Source organism: Perognathus longimembris, chromosome 19 (assembly GCF_023159225.1).
Source record: "Perognathus longimembris pacificus isolate PPM17 chromosome 19, ASM2315922v1, whole genome shotgun sequence".
Lineage (NCBI taxonomy): Eukaryota > Metazoa > Chordata > Mammalia > Rodentia > Heteromyidae > Perognathus > Perognathus longimembris.
The window spans coordinates 44,046,363-44,069,925 of NC_063179.1; the positions used below are offsets into that span (position 1 = coordinate 44,046,363).

The window sequence follows — 23,563 nt, forward strand, 5'->3', positions numbered from 1 at the left end:
AAATCGGTGAACGTGCTCCAGTTTCCTTTCCATTAGATGTGATTCCAAAACAATTTCATGTAGCATGTAGAAAAGTTAAGACGATTTTTTCTTCAATTTGAAGAAGTAAATCAGTATTACATGAAAACATTATTTAAAAGTTTATGAAAAACAGGGCTGGGTATGGGCCAAGTGATAGGGCATCTGCCTATCAAGCACAACAAGGCTCTGAGGTTAAACTCCAGTAACACCAAAAAGATTATACAGAAAACAACCCAAATTTGTACATTAAAAATGATATATTTTGAACTATGAATTGCTTGCCGAAGATTAAAGACAAAGACAATTGTTTTGGGGGCCAGGAGTTTGGCCTAGTGGTAAAGTGCTTGCCTACCATGCATGAAGCCCTGGGTTCAATTCCTTGGTACCACATACATAGAAAAGGCTGGAAGTGGTGCTGTGGCTCAAGTGGTAGAATGCTAGCCTTGAGCAAAAGAAGCCAGGGACAGTGCTCAGGCCCTGAGTTCAAGCCCTAGGACTGGAAAAAAAAATTAAGAAAAAAATTTTTTTTAAGTTTTATAGATACCAGCACTGAGGCTTGATGTTCACACTTGGCTTTTTTGCTCACGGCTAAAGGAAAAGGACTACTTCTGGATTTTAGCTGCTTATTTGGATATGAGTCTCCTTAAATTTTTCTCTTGAGGCTAGCTTTATTCTCAAATCCCAGCCTCCTGTGTGGCTGATTTAAATGTGAGCCACCAATGCCTGGCTACTTCCAGACTCCTTAAACTTCTTCCAGCTGAAGAAAAGGCTGCCAGCAGAGCACTGCAAATTTTGTTTGGTTGTTTTTTGTTTTGCCAGTCCTGGGCCTTGGACTCAGGGCACTGTCCCTGGCTTCTTTTTGCTCAAGGCTAGCACTCTACCACTTGAGCCACAGCACCACCTCTGGCTTTTTCTTTATATGTGGTGCTGAGGAATCGAACCCAGGGCTTCATGCATACAAGACAAGCACCTTACCCCCTAGGCCGTATTCCCAGCAGCACTGCAAATTTTAAAACAGCCGAGGCGACTCGTGCACAGAGTTGCCCACAGCTCAGTGAGCAGCACTAATGTCATCAAGCCAGTGGATGATAGGCAGGGAATACCAGGCTTAATACTTTACAAAATATATACAGAACTTGAGCATCGCTGTGAGATACAAGTCCAGTCATAATTATAACTGCACAATTTCATCTGGTAAAAGGCTGGTTAAAAAAGAGAGAAAAGTATTTAGAAATATATAGAATTCTAGCCACAAGTTTAAACTTTGATTTTCAAAAAGTATATATTTACAGTCTTTAAAATTCACATATCTGTTACATTTACATAATCTTAATTATTAGGAAAACAGGAGGACAATCAAAAAATATTTGTAACAATAGGATAAAAATCAATAGGAAGTAGAACACAGTATTAGCTAAAATAGGCAAGTCAGGGACTTGATAATTAGTGGGTTATATAAAACAAACTTAACCAAAACCGCAGGTTAAGAAACCTGCAATTTCACTTTGGAGACCTCAATGCAGGGACCCAGTTATTTTTACTGAAGAATGATGGGGAAAGTTCCCTGGAGGGCTGGAAGGAAGTCACATTTGAGGCTGCCTGTGTGACAGGACACACTGTCGGGAGGTGAGACTTCCTTTTCAGGCCGAAAAACTGTTAAACAGCATTTTGTTCTTAATACAAGAACCATTATTTAAAACAATACATTCCTTAGTTGGAGTGTTCAGCCCAGTTGATAATAAAAAGCTATTTATAAAATGTTTCAATACTGATGATATTAAAGCTACCAAAACTATGTGATAATCATGAAGTTTTGGCTTCCCAGGTTTGAGTCCAAAGTCAGTTTGCCTTCTGAGAACAATGCACAGACATCAGAAAGACATTTTTCACTCTCTCCAGCCTTCTATGTTTTCCGTCTGTCATAATCTCCAACCATTTTCTTGATATGGGACAATTTGCTCTTCAGCTGTTTGCAGTAGTTTCTCTTACTTTTGTAATCTGCAGACTGAAGATGGAGAAATGAATCACATCAAGTCAACATACTAAAAACAGGTCTGCTGAGAAAGCAGGTGAACCAAAAACACAAACAAAAACCAAAACCCACCAGTCATACAGAATGACGAGGGTGAAGGGGATGGATGGACTAAGCTGAGTCTCCTTGTTCAGTGCTATCTCCTAGCCAGGATTTCACCAAGCATGCACTCATTTCTAACAGGGTGTGAAATCATCAAGAGAGTTAGAGGGCCTGTCTGCAAACACCTAAGACAAAAATCTTACATCAGTAAAACAAGAAACTGGCATCATTATCAATCAACTGAGAGGAGAGAGCACGTTTTACTAGCAAACCTTTCACAACTCTTATTAAGATGACCTTGATGTGAGTGGGTGCTGACGGCTCGTGCCTGTAATCCTAGCTACGTAAGGGGCTGTCTCCAAATACCCTGAAGAAAACAAAACGGACCTGGAGGCCTGGCTCCAATAGTAGAGCACCAGCCTAGAATGGAAAAGCAAAGAGAGAATGAGAGGCCCTGAGTTTAAGCTCTAGAGCTAGCAAAAAAATAGAAAATAAAATGAAAACCATGATGCTTGTAATTTTGAAGTTGTAAAACAAGCCAGCCATCGGTGGCTCACGCCTGTCACCCTAGCTACTCAGGAGGCTGAGATCTGAGGGTGGCAGTTCAAATCCAGCTCAGGTAGGAAAGTTCATGAGACTCTTATCTCCAGTTAACCGCCAGAAAACTGAAGTGGTGATGTGGCTCAAAGTGGTAAAGTGCTACATTGAGCAAAAAGGGACAGCACCCAGGCCATGAGTTCCAGCCCCACAACTGACAATAAACAAACAAATAAATAGTAAGGTTTTAGTACAATGTCTTTGAAAAATTAGATCCTTCATGCCTGGTAGTGCCAAGTGCATACAAGGTCATGGATTGGCAAAGCCGGAGTTGTTGAGCGGCACAACCTCCCTGGAAAGCTGTGTGCCAGAATCTTCTTAGTTTGGACATCTACCTGCTAGGCCATCCTGCAATTCCTTCCTAACATGATACCATCCTAGTGGGTGCACATTACAAAATACATTACATGCAAAAGCCAAAAGCATTTGAGGACTCCAATGTTCACTCTCTATGGAACAAGGATTAAGTGAAGTTGTAATCATAAGACCCAATGCTGCAACAGTAATAAAAATAAATCAACCACAACTACATGCCCAAACATGCGTGGATCTCACAAACGTAACACTGAGCAAAGAAAACCACAACAAAATACATAGTTTGATTCCATCTATAATCTACAAGAGGAGGAGCGCGGAAAAATAGAGGGGAGTAATGGGCAGAGTTGCCAAGGGCTCTCAAAATTGGGCTCTGGTGTGTGGCTACTATGTACAAGTTCACCAAGCTGCAAGTTTTGACTTTTTCATCTATCTATATGTAAAGTTCAACTTAAAAAACAACAACAACAAAAACAAGCCAGGCACTGGTGGCTCACACCAGTAATCCCAGCTACTCAGGAGGCTGAGATCCAGGATAGACGTTTAAAGCCAGCCTGGGCAGGGAAGTCCTCGTGAGTCTTACCTCCAATTAAACACCAGAAAACCAGAAGTGGAGCTATGGTTCAAAGTGGTAGTGTGCAAAGAGCCGAAGGACAGTGCCCAGGCCCCGAGTTCAAGCCCCATGACCAAGTAAAGCAAAACAAAACCACAAGGAAAAAAACAGTGTAGCTGGGCACAGTAGCTCACACCTGTAATTCTAGCAGAGAGCTGAGAAGGCTGGTGTGAGGCCGGCCAAGGCAGGACTGTCCAGGAGACTCATCTCCACCATCAAAAAGCCAGAAGCAGGCTGTGGCTCAGGTGGTAGAGGAGAAAGACCTCGCGTTCAAGCCCCTGTACACACACAAAGCAGCTTAGAGTTGCAAACAACTGAAATTTAAGTTCTAACTTCTCAGTTCCAGTTTCAAATAATGATACGGGTTCGTATCCTGGTTCAAAGCCAGCCCAGGTAGAAAAGTCCCCATGAGATTCTTATCTCCAATTAACTACTCAAACACTGGAAGTGGCGCTGAGGCTCAGAGTGGTAGAGTGTTAGCCTTGAGCAAAAGAGTTCAGGGACAGTGGCTAGGCCCTGAGTTTTGGTCATGACTGACCAAAAAAAAAAAAGGGGGGGGGGGCGAATCCTTTTCTACAACCAGTACGTGTCTGTGTCTACTACGTGTAGAGTATTCAAAGTCATAGTAAAGATTAAACAAAACAGACGCAATACCAAGGTCCTTCCAAAAGCTTCTTATAACCTAGGATACTTACTCTTTTTACTTGCTTCAATCTATTGTATTCATCAGCAGCAGCCTGTTAATGACAAATAGATGAGGATGGATTTAGTTAGGCACTTGAGGCAGGCTCGGAGGGCTTACTCCTGTAATCCTAGTTACTCAGGAGGGCGAGAGCTAAAGATCGTGTCTGAAGAGAGAGTGGGTAGGAAAGTCCAGGAGACTCTCATCACTATTAAACTACCCCCCTCAAATTCCTGATGTTGACATTTAAAGCTCAAAATGTCAGCTCATGATAAAAACACAGCTTTGTTTTAAGCTAAAATTCTTAATCATAAAATTTCTGATAGTCTTGTGGGTTTTTTCCCATACATTGTTTATCAGCTTATTTTTTGTTTGAATTGTAATTTTTCCCCTTTGTCTTCCCAGCCTTGCCAAAAAAAAAAAGAAAGAAAAAGCATGTTTCTGCTAATGAAATTGAGCACATATATAATGTTTTATAGGCCTTTTGGGCTGTGAAACTTAGTAATTGGATGTCTTATTATGTAATTGACAAAATGGTGATGCGTATTAATGTTAGTTCAACCATGTACTTATACTGTCTGGGAATGTGTGGTTATAGTTCTGTGGGAGGAATAATTTGTCAGTGTTCACCAGTTTGTAAAAACTTACTGTGAGACCTTAAACATCTAAATAAATAATTAAATGCAAAAAAATACAAGGAATTAAAAATAATGAAGTGTTCAAGCTCTTAAAGCCGTGAAGGTCAGCAGATGGCCTCAAGGAGCCCAGTGAAGAGCCGTATCTGATAGGAAACCTCTCGCACTCCATTCGTGCAGGCCGCTATTTATTCTGCTCCTTCTCCACTGCTTCAGGACAACACAAATGCCACATGAACACCAGAAAATGCTTTTATTTTTTGGTCGGTCGTGGGACTTGAACTCTGGGCCGGGGCACTGTCCCTGAGCTCCTCAGCACAAGGCTAGCGCTCTACCACTTTGAGCCTCAGCGCCACTTCCAGTTTTCTGGTGATTAAGTGGAGATAAAGAGTCTCTCATACTTTCCTACCCGGGCTGGCTTTGAACCCCAGTCCTCATGTGAGCCATTGGTGTAAGCCATCATCGCCTGGCTTCAGAAAAGACTTTTGAAAAGCACCGTTACATCCTACTGTAAAACTGACTTGAGCTGGCACCGGTGGCTCACGCCTGTCTTCCTAGCTACTCAGGAGGCTGAGATCTGAGGATCACGGTTCAAAGCCAGCTTGGACAGGGAAATCCGTGAGACTCTTACCCCCAATTAACCTCCAGAATACCAGAAGTAGAGCTGTGGCTCAAGGTGGTAGAGTGCTTAGCCTTGAACAAAAGAGCTCTGGGACAGCGCCCAGGCCCTGAGTTCAAGCCTCACAACTGACCAAAAAAAAAAAACAACAACAACAAGCCATGATCTACCTGGTGAACTGCTGGAGGAGGCTGAGGATCAAACCCAGGGCTTGAACGTGCCAGGCAGTCCACACACCACTGAGCAACACCTCCAGTCCTCCCCACTAACTACACAGACCGTTTCCTACCTTTCTAGTTTCCGTACCCAATTCCTTAAAAAAACAAAATTAGACAAGTTACTATTTCAAGATTTCTACCAAGTTTTCCTCATAGCTATAAAAATCCTGCAACCCACCCCCTTCTACGTGGAGAATTGTTAGCTGTGACTTCTGAGTGCAACCTTGCCTACACTTGTCAGGTAACATCCGTTCTCTGAAGATCTTGTTACGCAGTGCTTTCCACACACAGTGTGGCACTGGCAGCCATTTAGGGGTCACTTGCCCCTAGAATACAAACTCTTTTTTTTTTTTTGGCCAGTCCTGGGCCTTGGACTCAGGGCCTGAGCACTGTCCCTGGCTTCTTCCCGCTCAAGGCTAGCACTCTACCACTTGAGCCACAGCGCCACTTCTGGCCGTTTTCCATATATGTGGTGCTGGGGAATCGAACCGAGAGCTTCATGTGTAGGAGGCAAGCACTCTTGCCACTAGGCCATATTCCCAGCCCCTAGAATACAAACTCTTAGGGGAGAGGGACCCAGGTTTTGTATTTCTAATTACAGCACTGCTAGATTATCAAAAATACAGTAAGTGATCTCTAAACGTCAACAGAACAAGGCACAGATGGCTTCCGTCTGTACTGCTAACAACGTAGGGGGCAGAGGTTTGAGGAATTTGATGCAAAGTGAGTCCCAGAGACTCATCTCTAATTAAGCATTAAAAAGCTGGAAGTAAAGCCATGGCTCAAGCGGTAGAGTACCAGTCTTGAGTGGGAAAAGCTAAGCCATAGAGAAGGCCATGAGTCCAAGTTCCAGTACTGTCAAATTAAAAAATAAAATAAAATTCTATATAACAAATAAACATCAGGTTTGAATTTACCATGTAGTCTTCACTCTCTTCTCTATAGTCATCCAATTCTTTATCAAGACGAGAGAGTTCCTTGTTGACCTCATCAAGTTCTGCTTGTAAACTCTTGTATTCCTGCAGGCCCGTGTCAAAACTTCTCTTGTAGAGTTGTCTTTGTTGATCTGAAGTGATGGGTGGATATTCCCTATGGAATGGGAGAGAGAATGACCATGAAGGTTTCACAGGCATAAAATCAGTCTACTTTCTCAAGGCCCTAAAGCTGGTGGTGAGGTATAGAAAATCACATTCTCGTTTTCTGGTTTTCATAGGATAAGGGAGGTAGAGTACAAAATATTTTTTTCTACTGAAATTAACAGAAAGAAAAGAATGCAATCAGTTCCCAGGTGTAACAAAGCTTTAAAAAAATGGAAAAAAAAAAAAAAAAGGAGTGACCAGCTGGGTATGGTGGTACTGTCTATAATCCCAGCTACGAGGGGGGAGGGCTGGAGGTAGGAGAATGACACGTTCTAAACTAGCCCAGAAGAAGTTGAGAGACTGTCTCAAAAAATAAAATACGAAATGGGTGTGGCGGCTGTCTGTGACCCCAGGTATACAAGAGACAGATCAGAAGGTTGGCAGTTCAAATTCAGCAGGGCAAAAAGTTGGTGAGAGCCAATACCAACCAACAGACGGAACCTAATGGCACGTATCTGCATTCCCCGCTACGTGGGAGGCCACGGGAGAGGATCAGAGAGCAGGCCAGTCCCCGGCAACGAACACCCTACCAAAACCCCAAAGCAACGGCGTGTGGCCCACATGACGCAGGACTGTCTGGCCAGCAATGGCCCTGAGTTCAAACCTCAGTGCCAGCAAGCCAAACAACGAGGGGCCTGGCCTAGCATGTGGGGGGAGGCCCCGAGTTCAATCCCCTGTACCACAGAAAAGGATCTCAAGTTTGAGGCCAGCCTCGGCTACACAAAGACTATTTAAAAAAAAAACACTGACTAGAAACGCGGTCCAATGGCAGAGCACTTGCCTGGCGTGCGCAAGGCCCTAGGTTTGATAGCCAGCAATACCGCCCCCCCCCCAAAAGAAAAAAGAAAGCGTAGACTTTTTTAAAAAATATTATTCCTCATTAAAAAACAAAAAAAAATGGGGGGGGGGGCTGGGAATGTGGCTTAGTGGTAGAGCACTTGCCTAGCAGAGCATGCACGAAGCCCTGGGTTTGATTCCTTAGCACCACAGAAACAAAAAAAGCCAGACGTGGCACTGTGGCTGTAGAGATAGAGTGCTAGCATTGAGGACAGAGAAGCCAGGGACAGTGCTCAGGCCCTGAGTTCAAGCCCCAGAACTGGCAAAAACAAAACAAACAAACAAACAAACAAAAAAACACGTTGCTCACAATTTTAGGAATGCAATTGGAAATGACTTATGAACTCAAGGTTCTAGTGATAGTGTTGTAGGGAGCACAGCTGACTCCATGTTGACTAGGGAAACATGGAAGAAAATGTTGGGGGGAGTAGATTAGGTCAACCTGACCCCCAAATTCTGCTTCTGTAAATGGCTTGCTTCACTTGTTGCTTGCTCTAGCCCCCCTGCGTCAACCTCCCTGGCTGGTCAGCCCGCTTTTTGCTCCCCCAATAAATCCATCTTTTCGCGAGACTCTCTGAGGGTGGACTCTTGGAGGGACGTGGAGTCTCCTCCCCCCGGACGCCGTAACAACAGCACCTCCCTTATTCTTAGTACACACGCTCTGGAACACTCTAGTCTGGCGTGTTTACAGGAGTACAGGAGTTCTGGGGGCTGGGCCTGTTTTGATCGCAGGGAGCGGCTGCTTCCTACCACACCAACGTCTTCAGACCAGCTTATTTATTTACTTTTGGTTTTGTTTTTCCTAAGTGTCCTCTCTTGACAAACGCAGAAAGCACAGGCCAGGGGCTGGGGGGCAGCTCAGGGCTCAGGGCTCAGTGCTCGCTCGCACGCACGCTCGGCCACGCCCTGGGCTCAAGGTCCAGCACCAGCAACGCGTCACAACTGGGGGAGGAAGCCGCTGGCGACTCCTGAAAGCGGGACGGAGGAAGGCCGGGATTCCTCCCACGGACCCCCTCACCCCCTGTACGTGAAGAAGACGCCATGAGCCCACAAACCCCGGGGGGAACACCTTGAACAGGGTCACAGGAATAAAGAGCTTCGTGAAAATCCAGAATTTCAAGCCTTAGATTCGGCTGTCTGCATCATGGGAGGCCCACGTCGCGAGACGGCCTCCAAGAAGCCCACGAGAGCCCGGCGTTCCAAAATGCCAAAGCAGGGCTTTATTCAGGCGAGCTGCAGGTCGGGCCTCGTCCTACCCAGCGAGGCAGCGGAGATAGGGAGGAGGACAGGAGCTGAAAGCTCACAGGGCTTATAAAGGCAAAAGCCACAAAGTTACAGCAACCAGGGGTTTACAGATCTGATTGGCTCGGGGGTAAAAACATTCCAGGGTGGACAGAAGTTACCGACACAGTCCTTCGGCCGTCTGGGTTCTGACAACCTGCCCTGCTACATGGAGTATTTGGCGGCCTGGGCGGGCTCCCGGTGCCTGTTTATTCTTGGCTAGCGTGGCCGTTTCTCAGAGCTTGTGCAGGCCCAAGGTTACAGGCACAGAGTGGGGCCTGGCTGGTTTTAAGATAGCTTTGTTCAAGGAATTTACAGCTTAGCAGTCTCGGCACAAGCAAGTCAGTTCTTACAGCTCAACATACACAACAAGATGGCTACGGTTTCAAAATGGAGTCACTGCTGCCTCAAAGCAGGATTGACCTTCACTCTTCAAAGAGAGTTGGTGAAAAGTGAGATCAAAATTTGGCATCTCTCAAATCTTTCAACCACCTTCCTGGAACCTACAAGTTACAGACAGAAGGCAACACTGGGCCCAGGTCTTAGGGGGAAGGAAAATGAAGCATCATCATCATCACTGAGAAGGGGATTTGAAGCTCTTCATGCCCCACCCAGCCGTCCTGCAGTCCCGAGAGGCCACGTGCCCGCCAGCCCCACCGCAGGTGATTCTCACGTGTGTCCTGCTCCCAGCACTTGGCACGAGACGGCTGCAATTCATTCATAGCCACGTGTATCTGGTGACAGTAACTAGAACTGACCACCGGCGCCCAAGAACTTACAACCTTGGCTAGAACACTAAATTGTTACCTGGACTATTTAGGAAAATCTGCCAGAGTTCTGTGGGATTAAACTTTAAAAGAAACACTAGATCCAGCAGCCAGTAGATCGTGCCTGTGATCATAGCCACAGAGGAAGCTGAAATCTGAGGATCGGAGTTCAAAGCTAGCCTAGGCAGAAAAACCCGTGAGACTCCAAAAAAGTGGAAATGGAGCTGTGGCTCAAGTAGTAGATGAAAAGAGCCTTGAGTGGAAAAAAGCTAAGGGGCAGTGCCTAGGCCCTGAGTTCAAGCCTCAGGACGGAACAAAAATGAAGGAACAAAGGGAAGGAGAAAGAGAAAGGGAAGGAAGGAAGGAAGGGAGGGGAAGGGAGAGGAAGCAAAGAAGGAAGAAAGGACAGAGGGAAGGAAGGAAGATCTTATTAGGAAGGTTTAACGTAAAGATAAGTCTGATCTGGCCAGGTTAACTCCTGTGCTTCTGCATTTATTTCGAAGCCTTTCTCGGGTGACTAGTGGTGGATAAGTAGTGATGGAGTCCACACCCTCTGTGTCGGGAAGCTGAAAGTGTGTTAGGACCCAGGTACAGCAGCTGACCAATCCGTCCCCTCCCTTCCTTCAGTGTTCATTACAAGAGGGCACGAAACAGATAACTACATGACTAACTGTCCCAAGCCCCACACAGGCCTCCAGCACTGGCTGGCCGCGTGCGAATGGCCCCGCCGAGGCCAGTCTCAGAGGTGGGTGCTGCGTGGGTGGCCAGGCCCGCGAGGGCTCCGGGAAAGAGAAGCCAGGCTTACCTGACCCAGTCTTCCTCGAGCTCGTCGCAGGACTCGCCCCCGGTCGTGTAGTCCGTCTCGTAGTGGTCTGGCTCCGCTCTCCTCGCCGTTCCGGATCTTCCCTTGGTGGGGGCCCTCTTGGAAGGCGTCTCCAAGTTGCCACTGCTGCTGTAACGGGGCTGCCTGAAATCGTCCACGGGTGACGTCAGGGGAAGTTCCTGAGCCACTTCAGGCACCCTAAAAAAAAACCAAAACCACAGTTGTTGCGGATGATCACGGGGCGCCGCTGGACGGGGCAGAATCACCAGCACCCGGAGACACCGACGCCAGGGCGGCCTCCGCGGGCAGCCTTTCTTTTTTTAAAATTAATTTAAAAATTTTTTGACATGGTGTTGTGCAAAAGGGGTACAGTTACATAATAGGGCAGTGTGTACATTTCTTGTGATATCTTACACCCTGTTTTTCTTTCCCTTCTCTAGGTCAGGTAGACATATATACAATATACAATGTATCAAGAACATATACAGTAGCCACGTGGCCACGCCCAAGAAAGTTCGCCTAGGGCTTTAAATGTAACGTCAGCAATAGAGTTTGCTTATCCTTGTTTTATATGAACGTACATACATAGCTTTTGAGCTATTGTGATCCACTGAGAGGTCTATTTTTGGCCTTTATATGTTGAGTAGTTGTTTGGTTTTAGTTACATAATATAGGGTCGCTGACCCAGTCCTGTGGGAAATACCATTTGACAAGAAGTTTCTGGTTTCGCAGACCTGGTCTCTACTGTCTCTCCCTCCCCCCATCACCATAACAGTCATATATCAGGGAGATCATGCCCCTTTGTTCTCTGTGTTCTATGCTTGTCTCGCTCAACATTATTTGTCCGAGTTCTGACCATTTCCCTGCGAATAACAATATTTCACCATTCCTAATCGCTATGTAGTATACCATTGGGTAAAGGTACCATATTTTTTGGATCCATTCATCTGTGGAGGGGCATCTGGGTTGTTTCCATATTTTGGCTATTGTGAATTGTGCCACGATAAACATGGAAGTACCAGATGTCTTGGGACCTGTTGTTCAGGATAGATGCCTAGGAGTGGTATGGCTGGGTCATAGGGTAGGTCTATATTGAGCTTTTTGAGGAACCTCCATACTGTTCTCCAAAGTGGTTGTACTAATTTGCACTCCCACCAACAATGGAGAAGGGTTCCTCTTTCCCCGCACCCTCTCCAGCATTTGTTGTTGCCTGAGTTCAGAGTATAGGCCATTCTCACTGGAGTGAGGTGGTATCTCAGGGTTGTTTTTATTTGCATTTCCTTTACTAGCAGGGATGTTGAGCATTTCCTCATATGTTTCCTTGCCATTTTTATCTCTTCTCTTGTGAAGTCTCTCTTTAGCTCCTTTGCCCATTTCCTAATAGGTTTACTGGGCTTGGAGGGGCTTAGTTTTTTGAGTTCTCTGTAGATGACAGATATTAGGCCTTTGCCTGTTGCTGTGCTGGTGAAGATCCCTTCCCATATGGTCTCCGTGGCCTTGCTCACGCCCATTGTGCCCACTCAGAATCCTCAGCACACAGTGGCTTTCACGTTCTTTGAATGGGGGGTCCATCTTGGAAAAAAAAAGCGATCTCAGAGGGTTTGCCAGGAAGCCCGAGCCCTAAGAAGTGTTTATCTGCCCTGTGAACACTTACGCCACAAAAGGCCACCTGGAAAATAATCACCCTGATTCTTTCCTACAGGTTCTTCCAGTTCCATTAGATGCTGCGTGCGGAAGACACTAAGGCTTATCTGGCACTCAGAGATACGCGCTTTGTGGTACTAATCTTGTGCTTTCAGAATTCTCCTTTCTACACAAAGCCTGAAAACTGAAAACTGACTGAAAGTGGAAAGTCAACGCACACACACACTAATGACCTGCAATGACCTGTAATGACTTATACAGGCGATTGAAAGCCAGGCCCAGGGCTCGGGAGCGCGGCACGCCTGCAATCCCAACGCTGGGCAAACGGAAGCAGGAGGACTGGAGACTGCGGGACCGAGATAGGGTGAGAACATTTCAGCGTTCTTTAGGTGTCTTTAGGTAGCTTTCAGAACTTGCATGGTGGATACTGCGCATTGAACCAGGGGCTGTCCTAACGCTTACGGGTATAATACACATCGCTTCATGCTGCAGCTAATTTTCATTTGGGTCAAATTTTCATTGCATGGAATGTTTCTGTCATACACTGAAAACAAAGCCTACCAAGCGTTGGGACGAGGGCAAGCAAACTTGGGAGTGACAAACAGATTCCTCTTATTTCTGTAGCAGAAGGACAAGAACAGGAAGGGAAAGACCCAGGCCAAGGCTAAGAGGCCGAGGGTTGCGAGCAGCTCTGTCCTGTCCTTCTTCCCGCCACTCCCAGTTCCTGGGTTTGGCCAGTCAGGGCTACTCACTGGTGTCTCCGTGACCCAGAGCACTTGGCTCTCAATGCTGTCACAGACATTCCTTTCCTTTTCTTTCCTTTTTAACTTTTTTTTTTTTTTGGCCCCAGTTCTGGAGTTTGAATTGAAAGCTTCACACCTCACACTCTCAGGGCTTTTTGTCCACTCTGCTGGTGCTCTACCTTTTGAATCACACACCCCTGTCCAATATTTTGCTTGTTAATTGGAGATAAGTGGGTCAGGAGGATTTGTCTGCCCTGGCTAGCTAGCTCTCAACAAGCAATCCTCGCATGTCAGCCTCAAGAAACTAAGATCACAGCTATGAGCCACCAACGCCAGGCAAGTCATGCATGCTTTGAAGAATGTGTGTCGCTTGGGTGGGAGACAGTGCCATTTATTTCCTTTTTCCAAATTCGGTGGGCACCGACAGCCTTGTGTGTAATGGTAATGTTACTCCTAGTAGAAGGAAAGGTGGCTTTCTCCACTAGTCAATAAATAACACATTCTGAGACTCCCAGCCAAAACTGTCAGCTACTGTGCTTCTTGCTTTGTTCAAAGTAGCAAAACAAAACCCTTTTAAAGGCAGTGTCTCCCTCTGAGAAGTCAGGAAGCTAAAGGGCAAACAAAAGTAGAAAAGAGGGGCGGACCAAAAAGAAGATCACTTGGCACAATTTTACAAGGTTAGGTATTGATATTATTAATCTTTACCTTGGAAAACATTTCCGCCTTTCCTCTTCCTGTCTTTTAAAACCCTACACAGTAATAGACTTCATCAATCATGAAAGCAAGAAACAAAATGTTTGACAAGAAATTTTTTACAAACAAAAGAGTTACAGGAAAGCTAGGCACAGATGGCTCACGCCTGCAATCGCAGCTACTCTTAAGGTTATAACCTGAGGATGAAGGTTCAAAGCCAGCCTAGGTGGGAAAGTCTGAGACCCTGATGTCCAATTAACCACCAAAAAAGTGGAGATGTGGAGAGGTGGCCCAAGGGGTAGAACGCTAGAGTCGAGCAAAAAAGCCAAGAGCTGGAGGCCCTGAGTAAAAGGCTCAGTCTAGGCAGTCAGTCTTGATAACCTTGAACTCTCCCTTCAGACACAAGTCCTCTGAGGTGAAAATACGTGCAATGGAGCAGAGGGAAGGAGCTGCCTGCACTCACAGACGGGCATCTGTTCTCAACCTTGGCCTGGGGGCGGGGGAGGGGGGGAGGGCCCCCCTTCCTCCCACACCCCTTCCACATTCCTTTGCTGGTCCTATCAGAGCCTGCCTCTCGGGGCGCTGCGGACTTTCTCCCACCTCTGTTTTGTAAGCGTTTGACAACACGAGCTCGGCGTGTCCAGAGCACCTGGCTCAGGGCTGTAGAGATGCCGGGGCTTCGGGTCATCACGGGACGATGACCGGCCTCGGTGGAAGGAGGCGAGCACCTGTGATCAACATCAGCGCGGGGACGAGGTGAACGAGGCTCATCACAAATGGGGGATTTTAGACCTGCTACCATCGCGGGAGGCATAATCTGAGACTTGCCAGTCCCAGAACTCCTTCTGGCCCCGGAACGGCAATGACCCAGAACGGACAAAGACTTCTTTGTGCTCTGGAAGCTTGGTGTTCTCAGTGCCAGGCTGGAGGACGCGTGCGGCTTCAGGGATGTGGCTGGCCTTCCTACCACAACAGAGGCTGTGCCAAGAACAGAACCAAGGTGCCTACCCAGGACCCTCACCAGAACCAAGCTGATGCCATGCTCTTGGATCTCCCGATCTGTGAGCTAAATAAGCCTCTTTTCTTTATGAAGTTAGCCTGCATAGGGCATTTTGTTACAGCAAAGAAAAACAGTGTCCCAAGAATAAACCAGAACCCTGGAATTCAAATGCAGTTTACCTAGTAGAATGGACGCACACGATTCGGGTTAATAAACATACATCTATCTTGTAAGGTCCAACTGGGGAAGGGCCAGGCAGACTCCTCCCTCCTCTCGGTTAAGTCTCCGCCCAGTACTTACATCACCTAGGTAACTGGCATTCCAGGAGGCAGTGACCTCCCCCTTCTCTGAGGTCACGTTCCCCACCTGGCCACACCTTCTCTCCCCCAGATAAACGGACCCACAGACAGCAGCGGCCCCACCCTTCGGCCCCGGCCAGGCCATAGGGGAAATAACGTTCTCTCTCCTGCCTGAGTACAGACAAGGTGTTCTCTGTCATCCTTTACCAAGTAAAACCTAACACATCTTGCCCTTCCTTCCATTCATGAGATCAATAACTACAAGCAACAGGGGAGACCAAGAGCTATCTGTGTTCCTTTTACTGTCACTTACGCCTCAATCTAGAAGCAAGAGAGACCAGCGCCCAGAATCTCATTCCTCCCCTCCCAACGCGATCAGCAAGTAGAAAGGCCCATTTCCTCTTGGAAGAGAAGCGGATCCGATCCTCCTCAAGCAAGTTTCCCCGGGAGCGCTCAGGCCGCTACCCGCAGAGCAAAGGTCACTACTAGAGAGAAGGACGAGTGTCCAGCTGTTGTGTGCACTGCCGGACCTACTTTAAGGAGAACAGCAGGAAACAATTCACTGTAAACAGAGGCGACAGTCCCTTTTACACTAGATGGAAGCTACTTACAGTGGCGTTGACTTGTAGGAAGACTCCGAGTACAGCCGCTTGCCCCCGTTCGCTTTGCCGTTGGAGGAGTAGGCCAGGGCGCTGTCCACTCGGTCCACGTAGTCAGACGGCGGGGGCGGGTCTTGTGTGCCTGCAGAGACGTTTTTAACCTAGAGAAGAACGCCGAGAGGCACCGTTAGTTACCCAGTGATTTTAAAGGGAAGAAATGGAAGGAAATGATGACATGCAAAATAGCTAATATTTGCTCGGCTCAATTATACTATTAGCTTGCAATGATGGCTTTTCTTGTTGTTGTTGCAAGTCCTGGGGATTCAACAGTCTACCGCGTGACCCATGCCCCCAGCGCTTTTTGCTTTTGTTATTTTTCTAGTAGGACCTCTCTCTCATTGGTGCTCAGGCCAGCCTGGACAGTGATCCTATTTACTCTAGGATGTAGAATAGTAACTGGGATGATAGGTACACCATCACACTCGGCTTTTTGTAGGTTGAGATGGAGCCTCGCTAAACCTTTTGCCCTGAGCCATCATTTTCTCAATTCCCATCTCCCAAGCAACGTGGACTTTTTCATTTTTTAAAATGGGTTTGTATAGGTTCTCAAACTTTTGCCTCGGACTGCCTCTAACCATGTCCTCTTACTGCTTTCTGAGTAGCTGGGGTTACAGGTGTGTGCTACTGTGCCAAACAATGACTATTATTAGCGTGAACAACCAACAATATCTCATGAACAGTGCTACTGCTAGACGATGATGTATTAAGAGTAGGAAAAACTCCCAGACTCTCATCCTGATGCAATTAGGTAGAATGATTATCTTTGATAATTGTCCTACCCACCTACCTTCCTCCATATTACCAAGACCAGGTCACCTTGTCTAGGCTAGGTGAGAATTTTCATTTCAAACAAGCACTCAGGTAATGGTGACACCACTTTTAGAAAACCACTGATCTAGGACAAAGAACATTAGTATCAGGCTCTTCCTAAGTCATTCATCTCTAGATACTGAATGCTAAAACCATAGAAGAAATGAATTCAAACTGACATCTGCTATAGCTTTTGTGTTTTTTTTTTAAATAGGTGATCTGTTTATTCTCCCCTAGCACACATTTTCTTTTGCCAGTCCTGGGGCTCAAACTCAGAACCTGGGCTCTGTCCTTGAGTCTCTCTGTGCTCAAGGCTAGCGCTCTATCACTTGAGCCACAGAGCCACTTCCAGACTTTTCTGTTTATGTGCTATTGAGGATTTAAACGCAGGGCTTCATGCATGTTAGGCAAGCGCTCTACCACTAAGCCACATTCCCAGCCCCCCTAGCATACTTCTTTTTTCTTCTTGTTTTTCTGAGCACTGTCCCTGGCTTCTTTTGCTCAAGGCTAGCACTCTATCACTTGAGCCACAGCACCACTTCTGGCCTTTTCTGTTTATGTGGTATTGAGAAATCGAACCCAGGGCTTCATGTGTGCTAGGCAAACACTCTACCAGTAAGCTGCATTCCCAGCCCTAGCATACATTTTTGTTTTGTTTTGCTTTTTGCCAGTCCTGGGGCTTGAACTCAGGGCTTGAGCACTGTCCCCGGCTTCTTTTTGCTCAAGGCTAGCACTACCAACTTGAGCCACGGTGCCATTTCCAGCTTTTTCTATATATGTGGTGCTGAGGAATCAAACCAAGGGCTTCATGTATATGCGGGCAGGCACTTTACCACTAGGCCATTATTGCCAGACTCTAGCATACATTTTTAATGGCTATAGTATATACAATCTGTTATGACTTGAATAGAAACTATCCCCCAAAAGCTATGTATTACAACCTTGTTTGGTGGCCAGCTAATGAGCTCTCACCTAATTAACACTTGAGGCAATATGAAGAGGTAGTGAAACATAGGTAGTGAAGCCTAGTGGGCGTAAGGAAGTCACTGGAAACATTTCTGGGCTTCCATCTTGCTCTGACCCCTTCCTGTGAGGAGCCCGGATGTCAGACTCCCAACACTGTCTTTCAAATGTCATAGAACAAACAGGCTCAACGTTCTTTTGTTTACTATTTATTTTTTCTTTTGTGCCAGCACTGGGGCTTAAATTTATGTTCTATAAATTCATGTTCTACAACTTGAGAGACACATCCACTTGCAGCTTTTTGAGAGTTGGAGATAACACTCTCAGATTTGTCTGCCCCAGATGAATCAGAATCTCAATCCTCAGATTTCAGCTTCCTAAGTAGTTTCACATTATCAGCTTATTATCTTTTCAAAAATTAGCTAACAGTGAGCTGGGAATATGGCCTAGTGGTAAAGTGCTCGCCTCGTATACATGAAGCCCTGGGTTCGATTCCCCAGCACCACATATATAGAAAACAGCCAGAAGTGGCGCTGTGGCTAAAGAGGTAGAGTGCTAGCCTTGAGCAAAGAGAAGCCAGGGACAGTGCTCAGGCCCTGGGTCCAAACCCCAGGACTGGCAACAAAAACAAGTAAAAAAAAAATAGTTTACATCTGTTATAAAGAGGTATTTCACTGTCTACCATTTTAAACTATTTCACCTGCAATTCTTTTTTTTTTTTTTTTTTTTTTGCCAGTCCTGGGCCTTGGACTCAGGGCCTGAGCACTGTCCCTGGCTTCTCTTTGCTCAAGGCTAGCACTCTGCCACTTGAGCCACAGCGCCACTTCTGGCCATTTTCTGTATATGTGGTGCTGGGGAATTGAACCCAGGGCTTCAAGTATACAAGGCAAGCGCTCTTGCCACTAGGCCATATCCCCAGCCCCCTTCACCTGCAATTCTTTAAAATTATTATATATTCTTCTGCAACAGGTTAAAAAAAGTTGACAAAAGAATCAAAGATTGGAAAGCCACGCACCAGTGGCGCACAGCTGTAATATTATTAACTACTCAGGGAGCTGTGATCAGAAAATTGCTGTTCGGGGCCGGGAATGTGGCCTAGTGGTAGAGTGCTTGCCTAGCATTCCCAAAGCCCTGGGTTCAATTCCTCAGCACCACATAAGCAGAAAGGCCGGAAGGGGCGCTGTGGCTCAAGTGGTAGAGTGCTAGCCTTGAGCAAAAAGAAGCCAGAGACAGTGCTCAGGCCCTGAGTTCAAGGCCCAGGACTGGCAAAAAAAAAAGACAATTAATTGCTGTTCAAAGCCAGCTGGAGCAAGAAAGTCTGTGAGACTCTTTTTTCCACCTGGCCACCAGAAAAGCCAGTAGAGCTATGGCTCAAGTGGTAGAGCACTAGCCTAAAGCAAAAAATAAATTAATTAAAAAATAAAAATAAATGATGAAAGCTCAGAGACAGTGCCCAGGCCCTGAGTTAAAGCCCTAGAATCTGCGCGCGCGTGTACACGCACACGCACACACACGCACACACACACACACACGTGGAATTACTTAGTTGTTTTAAAGGAAAAGGGTATATAAAAATCAAAATAATTTCACAAAGTTGTTCAATAAGAGGAAGGATGGAAGCGTCCCAGCTGGGAACTGCAAGTTTCTAGAGAGCCTCAGACTCCTCGTTTGCATGCAGTGAAAAACCTCTTCAGAAAGTTGTTCTGACAAGTGACAGGACGAATCAGGTGTGGTGGCGACCCAGCAGCAACTCAGGAGGCGGAGGCAGGATTTCCGGTTCGAGTCCAGCCCCAGCGGCCTAGCGAGATCTCAACATCCGCAAGCAAGGCAGTAGAAAGTCCTGGGACGCTGGACTCGACAATTAGGGCCACGGGGTCCGAACAAAGGATATTTCAAAGCATCTGTAGACTTCGAATTCCACTATTTCACTACACAAACCCTTGCAACCAAGATCAGCAACGATCCAGAGTGTTTGTCTGTGGTGTACCCGCCCTCCATCAGGTGCTCCAGCACGGGAAGCGTCCAAAGAGGACCCGCGGAGTCCACAGACACATCGACTGCCTCACGCTCAGACTCAGAAGGAATGGGATCATTTCCCTCAGGAACGTGGAACTTGGCAGCCACGGCCAAACCAGCGGGTGGGTTTCCAAGAAGTGCACCGGAGTGCGCTCTGCTCTGCTCCGCCCCGCCGCAGGGGGACGGGCGGGGACCAACCTCCCCCACAGGCCAGGGCTCTATCAAGCCCCACGGGAATGTCCCCCACAATCCAAGAGGCCTTCATTTCCCTCGAAGTCTACTCTGCACTTCTCAGGATCCCCCTGCTCCTCCCTCCGGCCGCAGTTTTAGCAGAGCTGAGCGTCCTTCTAGAAGTGTCTTACAGCCTAGCGTGCCCATCCCCCTTTCCTTGCCGGCTAATCCCTTCCTTGGCTGCCTCCTCTTAGAGGCCTTCCACTCATTTCCCACAGCTGTGCCTGCACAACTCCGCCAGAGCACTGGCATTGCTAAGCAACGGGTCACTGGCGGGGCCGGCTCTGGCATCAGCGCACAACAAACCCTTCTCAACCCGCCACCAAGGTGGCTCACCACACCGGTCATTTACTAGGCCCAACCTTACAGATAAGCTGGACTCCTTCCTCAGAAACCAGGAAGCTCTGACTCAGGGAGCTGGCCGGCTTTCCAAAGGGCCTAGACCTTACTCAAGAACAAACGAGGCGCTGGTGGCTCACCCCTGGAATCCTAGCCACTCGGGAAGCTGATATCTGAGCATCACAGTTCAAAGCCAGACCAGACAAGGAAGTCCCTGAGATTCTGATCTCCAGTGAATCACCCCAAATCCTGAAGGGGAGCTCAGGTGGCTGAGCACGAGCCTGGAACACCAACGCTCAAGAATACGAATCCCTGTGACTCAGGAGGCAGAGGGACCAAGGTTTAGGGCCAACCCTGGCCAAAAAAAAAAAGGAGCCAGTTAATCAATAAGCTAGGTGTGGTGGCTTACATCTGTCACCCTAGCTAAGGTGTGTGTGGGGGTGTGTGTGAAAGAGTCAATTAGTTATGACCCCCCCACCTTGGGAACAACATCTTTGCCTATCAGACTGAAACCAGATGCAAGAGACATTGTTTTAGTACATCTTGCCTCTGGTCCCCCCTAGCTTTTCCTAGTTACAATAATCTTCCGATGACCTGATTAGGAATTAACAACCAATCAAAATGCTGTACACTAGGGCTGGGAATTTGGCCTAGTGGTTAAGTGTTCACCTCGTATACTTGAAGCCCTTGAATTCCTCAGCACCACATATATAGAAAAAGCCAGAAGTGGCACTGTGGCTCAAGTGGCAGAGTGCTAGCCTTGATCAAAAAGAAGCCAGGGACAGTGCTCAGGCCCTGAGTTCAAGCCCCAGGACTGGCAAAAAACAAAACAAAACAAAAAAAGCAACATGCTGTGGACTGTGATACAAGTGTTACCTTCTAAAACACCTAATTATAAGAGGGGCAACCAGTCAGGTGCCGGTGGCTCACACCTAGTATCCTAATTACTCAGAGGCTGAGATCTGAGGATGGTGGTTTGAAGCCAGCCTGGGCAGGAACGTCTGTGAAACTCTCCAATTAACCACCAGAAGTGGCGCTGTGGCTCAAAGTGATAGGGCTCTAGCTTTGAGCAGAAAAGCTCAAGGATAGTACCCAGGCCCTTAGTTCAAGCCCCACAATCAACGAAAGAAAGAGAGGGAGAGAGGGAGGGGAGGGAGGGAAGGAGGGAAGGAGGGAAGGAGGGAAGGAGGGAGGGAGGAAGAAGGAAGGGGCGTAACCAGTGAGAGCACAGCCTAGGGTGTAAGAACTCCATTTTTCAGAGACTATGTGGGGAAGTCCAGCCGGTAAGAGGAGGGACAAAAACAAGGCTGAAAGGACAGGTCCCGGCCATCCCAGAGGACCATGCGGAGCTAGTCACAGGCAGGAGAAGAAGGCTCCTAAGGTGGTTTATTAGTGGGGCCATAGTTCCCACGGGAGAGGGAGCTACATGGCGTCTGCACCTTATCCAGGTGGCAGCTTCTCTCTCTGGGGTAAAGGGGAAGTGGGTAGGTAGTGAGTAGGAGTGGCTCATTAGGTCTGGGTGGATCTGAGGGCCAGTGGGAGGAGCCTGAGGATCTGAGGCTAGGGAAATGCTAACACACACACTACAAAGCAGATACAAGCGTTCTTCACGCTCACCCTCCATTCTCTTGGGTGGACTTGATTCTGTAAGAGTGGATGAGACATGAACCCCAAGAGGAGGCTACAGCAGCGCTGGCAGTAGAGCTGCCACACAGGCAGATGCTGTCTGCTGCCGAGCTAAGTGGGCTCAGATGATAATAATAATAATAAATAATACCAAGGATAGTAAGAAGGCGTAGCCAGCTACAGAGATTGCTGAGCCAGAGCGCTGTCTCAACCCTGCCCAGTGGGGTTAATAGAAGGAAATTCTGCATCATAAATAGGAGGACTGGGAGGCATAAATAAAAGGATGGTCTAGGTAACAAAATCTCAAGATTCTACTTGAAAAATAAAGCAAAAAAGGCTGGCAGTGTGGCTCAAGTGGTAGAGCACCTGCTTGGCAAATCCAAGGACTTGAATTCACCACCACCCCCCCATACTGCCTTCTCCTAAAAAAGAAAAGACATAGGGGCTGGGAATATGGCCTAGTGGTAGAGTGCTCGCCTCATACATATGAAGCCCTGGGTTCGATTCCTCAGCACCACATATATAGAAAAGCCAGAAGTGGCGCTGTGGCTCAAGTGGCAGAGTGCTAGCCTTGAGCAAAAAGAAACCAGGGACAGTGCTCAGGCCCTGAGTCTAAGCCCCAGGACTGGCAAAAAAAAAAAAAAGGAAGAAGAAGAAAAGATATAGACAAGAGACAATTACAATGAGGATGAATATTTATTCAAAATCTATTAAATTCATTAGAAGGACTCTGTCACATATGTGCAAATCTTCTTAACAATAGCTAACCCTTCTCCTCAGAGAGTAAAGGAAAACATCTCAAATCCCTGTGGGAGACCAGGGCACACAGAGAGGAAAGCTGGGCTTTAAGGCTCAGGTGCTCTCCAGATACCTGCCCCTCACAGGCACCAGGCTAGAGAAGACCCAGCTCCAGGAGGACCACAGGGCCATCAGCCCCACTCCCCAGCTCCCTTCAGCCAGGGGGAATGGACAGGCCAAAGTTTGAGGGGGAAAAACAACTACAATCAACCCCATTACAAACAGATATCCTGCCACTGGGAATTAGTAAACGCATAAAGTAGCCATGACCTTCACTCTCCATTCTCCCTTCATTCAAATTCACATGGAGAAGGAAAGGAAGAGAAAAAGCTCAACTGTGAGCTGCACATCTGGCCTGGCCAGGCAGAGGCTGCCCCTGTTCGCACATCAGCGCTGGCTGGGGAGAGAGGATGAGCAGCATGTTCAGCTGAGGAAACACAGCCAGAGGCTTACATTAACTTACTCAAAGTCACACCGAACGTGAAGCGGGAGGTGGGGAATGGGAACTCCGGCCCCCTGGCTCCACCGGCCCAACAAAACCGGCACCGCCGAATTCAACGTGGCTGGAGTAGCCATTGTGACTCTGGGTTTCGATTATTCTTTGTAACAAAGAACTTCTTCTCAAGGCCTTAACCGCCTTCCTGCACCCTCCTGGGATGCAGTGGGAAACTCCTAGTTGCCTGGACTTTGAGAGAGCAACTTTTGCCACCAGACAGCCGTGGGGTGTCCCAGGTTTGGGCTGGGGAGGAATACCTCCCAGAAGGGCTTCGCCGAGGAAAGTGAGGAGCTCGGAGCCGGCTAATCTCCAAGTCCCATCGACGGTTTTACAACCTGCCCACCCCACCTGCGTTGGCCACGGTCCCGGTAGGACTAGTTCCCCACGGGAAGTGGTCCAACTCGTTTTTCCTGTTTTCTGGTATTTTTACACCTGCAGATGCTGAGCCCCAACAAAAGCGATCTTTTCTTTTTCTTTTTTTTTTTTCTCCTTGTGCTTCTGGTCACTTGAAAGGACATACTTCCATCCATAATAATAAAAAAAAATCCCAATTGCAATGGTCATAAACAAATACGGGCATGACTGGTTAGATCAGGTTAGGTTGTTTAGACAGTGGCGAGGACTC

At 47.3% G+C, this 23,563-nt stretch overlaps 1 protein-coding gene across 1 annotated transcript in view; it reads right to left on the reverse strand.

Moving 5' to 3' along the window:
* Positions 1-1,668: 1,668 nt before the first annotated feature.
* Positions 1,669-23,563, reverse strand: part of Ocln (occludin) — a 38,673-nt gene continuing 16,778 nt past the window's right edge. The window contains exons 4-8 of the mRNA XM_048368120.1: positions 15,612-15,760; positions 10,604-10,819; positions 6,692-6,863; positions 4,316-4,357; positions 1,669-2,026 (exon numbers count right to left, since the gene is read on the reverse strand). Of these exons, the coding sequence (XP_048224077.1) occupies positions 1,925-2,026; positions 4,316-4,357; positions 6,692-6,863; positions 10,604-10,819; positions 15,612-15,760 (681 nt within the window). The 3' untranslated portion in view covers positions 1,669-1,924. The remainder of the gene's footprint in view (positions 2,027-4,315; positions 4,358-6,691; positions 6,864-10,603; positions 10,820-15,611; positions 15,761-23,563) is intronic.